At 38.1% G+C, this 8,874-nt stretch overlaps 1 protein-coding gene across 1 annotated transcript; it reads left to right on the top strand.

Annotated features, from left to right (window-relative positions):
• Positions 1–299: 299 nt before the first annotated feature.
• LOC131749800 (rho GTPase-activating protein 11A-like) lies at positions 300–7,724 on the top strand (the record flags this gene model as incomplete). Its single annotated transcript, XM_059051668.2, has 6 exons — positions 300–556; positions 4,488–4,558; positions 5,684–5,780; positions 6,310–6,563; positions 7,240–7,403; positions 7,578–7,724. Coding segments are annotated over exons 1-6 (862 nt in total), but the record flags the coding sequence as incomplete, so codon positions are not given.
• Positions 7,725–8,874: the final 1,150 nt, after the last annotated feature.

Consider the following 8,874-nt stretch of genomic DNA (forward strand, 5'->3'; position numbering starts at 1 on the left):
CGGGGGGCGGGGCAGGAGGGGCGAGGAGAAGGGTTGTCTTTACAGTTCGGAGAGAGACGAGGGCAAAGGGAGGTTTGGAGGAAGGTGGCCTGAAATAGTGAGAAGCTGGTAACGGGCGTGGTACAAGGAACCGAAAGGATCTGGAAGAAAGAAGGGAGGTCTGTGTAAGTAGCTGAAAGGATTAAGTGACTAGAAAGAATGCCGGTGTAAGTGAAGGGAACGTGAGGTGTGGCTAGGTCAAAGAGATAAGAGACGACGGTCGGTGGAGCAAGGAAAAAGCCGTGGAAGTGGCGGGAAGAGTGCCAGACGTGGCCGGAAGGCAGCGGAGCTGAGCGCAAAACTGAGAGTGTTCGGAAATTGGAAGACTTGGTGGCGAAAGAGGGTCAGGACTCAGATCCCACCTCGGAGAGTGGGCGACGTGTCCGGGATGTGGGATCGGAGGCTGGTGCGGTTGGCCGTTGTACAGCAGCTTCGGGCTGTTTATGGCATTAAGGTCAAGGGTGGCCGTGGGCAGTGCGATCGCAGGAGACCGGAGACAGCAGCCACGGAAATCGTGGTAAGTTCTGGGGAAAGAGGTTTAGGTTAAAAAAGGGGGAGGGGGGGCGTATTCCCTACCATCACTTATTACCAGGTCATGCTAAAATGTTCGTTTTGTATGGATCTAAAAGAGGATATGTTTAAGTGTGTCAACTTCAGCAACACTGACATTTTGAACTAGATAATTCTTTGGGGGGCATTGGGGTTAGCTGTTCTGTGCATTATAGGATGTTTAGCAGCATCTCTGGCTTCTATGCACTAGATGCCCATAGCGTGTCCCAATTGTGACAAAAATGTCTCCAGATGCTGCTAAGTTATTGTAAATATTTTGAACAAGTTGCACGTGGGAAGGGAGACAAACACTACCCCACCACCACTGTTTGAGTAATATTTGGAGAGAGACAAGGGGTACCAGTACCTTTTTTAAATGAATCAGTAGATGAGGTGTGACAGTATTAGAAATAGGCTTTAGATAATAACTTTATATTCACCGATTTGAAAAGAACATGCTTGCTGCTTGGCTATATCATATTTTTGAGACATAAAGGTTGTTTTTTTTTAAAGAGTAAATTGAGAAACCACAGTGGAATGATTCAGAAGCTGTTGATTTTGGGGTGGTTGAGGTTAGGGGATTTCGAATGAGATTTTAATATCTCTACAGAATCATCAAGAATTTCATTGTGAAAAATAAGTTGAATATAAAGCATTTTGTTTTAGATTTACTTGCCTAATTATATGGTGCTTCATAAATACAGATGAAAACTAAAAATTAATTTTCATAACTCTTAATAGTTTATAGTTTCTGAAAGAAAATAAGTACTTGGAGAAGAAAACTGACAATTTATATTCCTCTTAACAGCTTATAAATTCTGGAGAAATTATTTTTGTTGTTTGCAACTTACTGGCAACATATTTGTTTATATTTTAAAACTAAGTGGTTTCTTCTGATTGTAAAACTGGCTTTCCAAGATCTCAAATATAGTAGGTTTTGTAAGTATATGAAAGAATTTGTATGCAGATTTTTTTTCTTACCCCTCAAGAAAAACTGACACTTGGCCTTTAGAATCAGATAGACCTGAGTTTGATTCCTGCTCTACCCCTACCTGGGGTGTGATCTTGGGCTGCTTGTCCTAAGCTTTAGTTTCCTGCTCTATAAAATGGGAATGGTATCTCTCGTTGAGTTGTTTAGGGGATTTTAAAAAGTTATAAGATCTGTAGATGAGACTAGCACACAATGCCTGTCACATGCCACTTATTCAGCTAGTTGTTATGATAATCAGAGGTCCTCATCCTAATTGGTAGTCATGCTAGAAACACTAATAAAAATATTCTAATAGAGAAATACAGAAAATCATTGTGTTAACACGAACGAGATCTAACATGTTAGGTAATTATTTGAATACTAGATTTCTTTGGCTCTTTGGTGTTTGTTATCTAATGATAGTTTTGAGCTCTTTAAGAAATGTGCTAGGGGCTTCCCTGGTGGCGCAGTGGTTAAGAATCCGCCTGCCGATGCAGGGGACACGGGTTCGTGCCCCGGTCTGGGAAGATCCTACATGCCGCGGAGCGGCTGAGCCCGTGAGCCATGGCCGCTGAGCCTGCGCGTCCGGAGCCTGCGCTCCGCAACGGGAGAGGCCACAGCAGTGAGAGGCCCACGTACCGCAAAAAAAAAAAAAGAAATGTGCTAGACATCTTTTTAAAGATGATACTGTAAGTGATGTTCTAATAAATAAAATTTTAAAAGCATGTTATTAGTTTTATTTTATGAGATTAAATTATAGCACTTACTTGTGAAGCCAGTTATTGAGCATAATGAGACTTGAAAAAAAAAAAACCAACCCTGAATTCTGGTTATGTAAGACATTTGTAAACTTACAATCAGCTTTAGCATCTGATTTATTTTTGCATTTTGTTTGGTTGCACAGTATCAAGAAAATTCTGATTTACCCACATAAGGGGTTGCCCATACTAACTTTTTTAAAATTTATTTAATTTTTTTTTTGGCTGCACCATGCGGCATGTGGGAACTTAGTTCCCCAACCTGGGATCGAACCCGTGCCCCCTGCAGTGAAAGCACGGAGTCTTAACTACTGGACCACCAGGGAAGTCCCCCTAACTTTTTTTTTTTAAATAGCTCACCTTGAAATGATAATTGTAACAGCAACAAATATTCTTTGAATGTTTGCTTTGTCAGACACTGATGTTTTACACCTTTTAATTCATTTAATTCTGCAACTCTATGACTTAGGACCTATATAAGGATACTGAGGCACAGAGAATGATCATTTAATCCATGTCACTCAGCTAATAAGTGGAAGAGCCAGGATTTAAAACTTGGCAGTCCTGCCTCTAGGAGCCTGCTCACTTAAGCACTATGCTACACAGTCTTTTCTATATCCGTCAATTAAATTGAGCCAGCTACTTGAAAAGGACTAGTAAGGTTTTGTCAAATCATTAAGAATGCTGAGTGATTTTGGCCACACCGTGGTTTGCGGGACCTTAGTTCCCCGACCAGGGATGGAACCCAGGCTCACAGCAGTGAAAGCGTGGAGTCCCAACCAATTCCCTGGACCGCCAAGGAATTCCCTGAATGATTTCTTATTATAAATAACAGGTTAAATAAGGTGCTCTTACAACACAAGTGCTTCAAGAGCATTCATGGAGAGCAGATGTATCTAAACTAAATTAACATATGAGTGATTAGGTATGCACACTTAATCTAATTTCATATAAGCAGACATATACAGGCTTGAATTTTTTAAAAAAAATTATTTATTTTTGGCTGCGTTGGGTCTTTGTTGCTGGGCTCGGGCTTTCTCTAGTTGCAGCAAGAAGGGGCTACTCTTCACTGCGGTGCGCAGGCTTCTCATTGCGGTGGCTTCTCTTGTTGCAGACCACAGGCTCTAGGCGCTCGGGCTTCAGTAGTTGTGGCACACGGGCTCAGTGGTTGTGGCTTGCGGGCTCTAGAGCACAGGCCCAGTAGCTGTGGTGCACAGGCTTAGTTGCTCCACTCGCAAGCATGTGGGATCTTCCCGGACCAGGGCTCGAACCCGTGTCCCCTGCATTGGCAAGCGGATTCTTAACCACTGAGTCACCAGGGAAATCCCTTGAATTTACTTTTAAGTTCAAGGCAAAGCTACAACCTTCTTAATCAGTGACTCGTTTTTAAGAAGTTTGAATATATGCCCAAAGATAGTGGCAGATTCTTTATTCAGAGGTGTGCACAAACACTCAAGTTAACCAACATACAAATGTGCTCTTGGGATCTTCAAATGTATTAAAATTTGAATGTGAGTAATACATTCGACTCTGACCTTTTAAAATTGGTTTTGAAAGTACGACGTGAAATTTAAATTGTTTGCAGAATCCCGTCCTTGGATACCTCAGAACAGTTTGATTAGTACTCTCCCATAGAGTGTGGAAAAGATAATCAGGTCTAAAAGGAACCACCCTGATATAATTTTAGGAAGTACTCACTGAGTGACAGGAATTACTGTTATAGGCCAATTTGGCCTTTTGTTCAAGTTAGTATTTATAAGGTGACCAACAGAAAGTTTAAGGTCAGTATTTATATAGTTAGTAAAGGAGCTTGTAGTATTTTCCAGAAATGTTAGCATATTGGGCCAAATTCTGTTTAAGAATTTCCTTACTGAACACTAAATGGATTGATTTTCTGTTGTGGGATTGGAAACTGAGGGAATCTGCTGCGTTGCTTAAGGGCAATGACTCTATCTTGACCATTTTTGTACTCCCAGCACCTAGCATAATATCTAGTGTAAAGTAGTAATTTTTTAACAAATATACTTGATGTAATTGTTTTCTGTGTCTTGACCAATAGTTTATTTCTGCTATCTTGTTTTATTTTGTGAGGTTTTTAATTTGCCTAATGTTTAAGAAAGCTTATATTGAGCCTAATATTTGTGTTAGAGTAACTGACTTTGTCATTTTAGGGTAAACTGTTTGGAGTACCTTTTAATACATTGCCCCAGTCTGTTGTTCCAGAATATGGACATATTCCAAGGTGAGCAAACTTTGAAAGGAAGAGTAAATATTTCAAACTGGTATTCAAACTGCTATTTTGCTTTTTAAATGACCTATGAAAGGTTTTTTTTAATGATGATTTTCAATGTTTAGAGTTTCAGTCATATCTCTAGTAATAATGACTAAATCTTTGTTGTAGTTTCTTTGTCTACTTTTTTAAAAAGAAAGCTTTTCTGTCAGTTACTCTGCAACATTCAGCCACTATGCACCAGTACAATGCTTTCATTTGCTTGCAGCTGACATCCATTCAAATTTTTTGTTATCAGCTGTTACCTAAGTATCTAAGCCAATATTGATTGTTAAAAATTATTCAGTGTAAAGAAATTGAGCACACACCTCTAAATGTGAGGAGGATTGTAAGGACTGGGATGGATATATCTGACTTTCTGACAGGTAATGTTGGTGAGAGAAAAAAAAAGCCTTGCCTTATTTTTGGGCAAATGTAGTTAGTTGATGGTAGGTTTTTTAAGCTATGTGTGCTGTGCAAGATCACCTGTGCAGATACAATAGGTAAAGAAATGGAGAAGGCCTTAGAGCCCTGGGTGATCCTAGGATGGAGAAGTCTGGCAGAAAAAGGAGCCAGAAAAGAAGTTTGAGAAAGAGCAGTCAGGGAGACAGCAGAAATTCCAGAAGTGTAGTGAAGAAGAGTATTTTCAAGATCATCACGGAGTGGTTGAGTGTATCAACTGCTGGTAGGACAAGAAGATAAAGACAGTGAATTGACCATGGATTTGGCAAGGCAGAGGCCATTCGTGATCTTGATGGAGTAATGGGGATGAGTCTGATTGCAGAGGGTTGAGCAAAGACTGGGATATGAAGAAGTGAAGGCAGTAAAAAAAAGACATCTTGTGCTCTGAGCAGAAGCAGAGAAATGGATTAAGATTGGCAAGGATCAAGGATTGAGCAGGCTCACTGAGGTTGTCATGGGTGAAAAGATGGGCTTTAGAGAAGAATTTAGGAAGCAAAAAGGAAAACAAAGTAACCTTCTATCACAGAGATTAAAGGGATTTGTAGCATCAGAGCTGAAAGGGGTGTAGCCTCTGGCAGGAGAATAGGATTTAGTGAGATGTGTGTCTTACCACCTAAAAAGAGTTCTCTCTTCCAGTTTTCTTGTTGATGCTTGCACATCTTTAGAAGAACATATTCATACAGAAGGGCTTTTTAGGAAATCAGGATCTGTTATTCGTCTAAAAGCACTAAAGGTAAGCATATTCTTGAACTATAAGTTTTCATTTGTACCACTTTTTAATTTGGTTTTTAGGATTGAAATATTTAGAACTATTATATGAATTATGGACAGAAATTGAGTTTGCAGATAGCTTTTTTTCATGGCAGAAGAACCCTTTTTCTTTTTTCCAAAATGTATATCATTTATATAATGCTTTTTTTAAAAAATTGAGGTATAATTGACAAATACATTTAAGGTGTACAACCTAATGTTTTGATATATGTATATGTTGTGAAATGATTGTCACAATCAAGCTATTTATATAATGCTTTAAAAGTTTACAGAGCACTTTCAAATTCATGGTCCTTGTTCCTATAATGTACTATATGAAGTGAAAATTTTTTAAAATTTTGTTTTTAGCCTTCTAAAGAGAAGTGATAAATACTAAAACAAGAATTAAGAGAAATTTATTAAAGAAAGCTCTTTAGAGTATAAGAAAGGATACTTTATTTGCATTAAACCCTTAAACCCCCGAACGCTCAAGATTGTTGTATTTATTTCAGAATAAACTGGATCATGGTGAAAGATGCCTGTCTTCTGCACCTCCTTGTGATATTGCAGGGCTTCTTAAGCAGTTTTTTAGGGAATTGCCAGAGCCCGTTCTCCCAGCTGATTTGCATGAAGCACTTTTCAAAGCTCAACAATTAAGAAAGGAGGAGAAGAATAAAGCTACATTGTTGCTTTCCTGTCTTATGGCCGACCACACAATTGATATATTAAGATACTTCTTTAACTTTCTCAGGAAAGTTTCTCTTAGGTGAGTAGTAATTAAAAGTTTTTGGAGATGATAGTTTAATTTCTCAACTAGCTAGATTTACCCTTATGATAAGAAATTAAATTTCATTTGGCATGGAAATTTTTCTTAAAAATATTATATTTTTCCTTACTATAAGATGTATACCCTGTATAATTTTTAAAAACAATATACCAAATATAATATTTCCTTGCTGTCTTAGGGTTGTCATGGTGAATGCCTTAATGGCTTATTGGTGTTTATAGGCTTCGTAGTCCATTGAATGGCTTCAGATTATTGTGTTTCTAAAATATTTGCGATTTGCTTTTCAAATTTGTCCCTTCTCCCTGCTGTCATTGAGCCTGCTTGTTTTAGACATACTTGCTGCCTTCAGTACTTTGAATTTTCTGTGTGTGGGTTTGAAAAATCAAAGAAATGTGTTCAGTTTGTGTGGAAAAACAAAGTGTGAACTCTATGTGTAGCAATGTTTTTATGACATATATTTAAGCACAGAGAGGCTGTGTATTTCTGGTTCTGTCTTATTTCAAGCCAGTCATGTAGATGGGTAGATGAAGGGTAACTGTATCTTGATTTGTGTTTAACTGATAAAATAAGAGGTCTTCAAAATGTGCCCAATATGTTATTTTAACTCTGTATTTTTATCTTTAGCTCCATCTCATAAAACCTTTTTTCCTTTAAGGTGCAGTGAGAATAAGATGGATAGCAGCAATCTTGCTGTGATATTTGCACCAAATCTTCTTCAGACAAGTGAAAGGCATGAGAAGATGTCTGCTAACACAGAAAAAAAGCTACGATTACAGGCTGCAATAGTACAAACTCTTATTGATTATGCATCAGATATTGGTAAGATGTAGTTGTGTTATTAAATAATGGGATTTTGTTTAAATGAGGGAGATCCCAGCTTTTTCTAAGTGAACTATGAAGACAGGTGTTAGAGAGTGGCTATATACTGTTGAAATGTTTTGAGCGGGAAATGTTTTGAGAGGAAAAATCTTAATTGTGGACATTTTCGTTTAGGGCATGTTCCAGATTTTATCCTAGAAAAGATACCAGCTATGTTGGGTATTGATGATCTCTGTGCTACTCCATCACTAGAAGGCTTTGAAGAAGGTGATTATGAAACACCTGGTGACTATAAGAGAAAGAGAAGACAAAGTGTAGGAGGTAAGCAGTAATGGCAGTCCTGTTTGTAGACGTACAGCAATTTGCTTTTGCCTGAAATGTGTTTGAACATAAAAAAGCATAAGCTATGGTATATGCCTTTTTGGTGCTTACAGCATAGTTGGAGAGGCATGACATAATGCATGTGAAAAATAAAAATGACAATATAATCTAATATTATGTGCTAGATATTTAGCACAAACATAAACTGCATTCCAGGGAGAAAAGTTCCCTGGTTGTTATAACCAGGGACACTATAAAAAGAAAGTTAAACTGAAACTTTTTGCAGAATGGGTAGAATCTAGGAGAACTGGGTGGAGAGTCAGAATATTTGTATCCTATTTGAGGACGCTATGAAGAAAGATTTGTGTAAGCTAGAAGTAATCTATGTCTGTGTCTGTAAGGTAGAAGTAATCTATGTCTGCATGACTTGAGTGGCTCATCCTAGGGATTAGGATGGTATTATGATAAGCTTGAACTCACACTAAAGAATTAGAACATTAAACTGGGTATTGGAGAACAATTGAAGGTTTGGAGAGAGGTATAACATGATTACACTATTTTAGAAAATCATCTGGTTTGGAGAATTGAGACTTGGAGATAGGGAGAATAGTCAGAAATGTGTGGCAATAGTCCATGTGTGAGATAATGACTTGAAACAATAATATGAATTAGCAGTATGAACTAAATAATGAAGGAAACAGTACCAAGGAAGAATCAAAAAGAACCTAAGTTTCCTCATGGTAGAATCAATCATGAGACTTCTTAATCTTCTTGATCCGGAAGACAGGCTATTCCTCCAGTTGCCTTAGGATATTTCTTATCTTTTGAGTATCAGAACCAATTTCTATTAACTGTCCGATGCCTTTTTGAATCTTTTGGCTTGTATGGTTTTGCCTCCTTCTGTTTTTTTTTTTTTTGCCTCCTTTGTAGATTTCCCTTATGCCTTCTTTGTTCTATAACAAAGTACTGTACTATACTGTACAGTACTGTAACAAAGTCCACAAAGTACCACAAACTGGGTGGCTTAAAACAACCAAAATGTATTGTCTCACAGTTCTAGAAGCTAGAAGTCTGAAATCAAAGTGTTGCCTGGGCCATGCTCTGTCTGAAACCTTTAAGGGAGAATCTTTTCATGCCTCTTCGGGCTTCT

Source organism: Kogia breviceps, unplaced genomic scaffold (assembly GCF_026419965.1).
Source record: "Kogia breviceps isolate mKogBre1 unplaced genomic scaffold, mKogBre1 haplotype 1 scaffold_583, whole genome shotgun sequence".
In the NCBI taxonomy this organism is placed as follows: Eukaryota; Metazoa; Chordata; class Mammalia; order Artiodactyla; family Physeteridae; genus Kogia; species Kogia breviceps.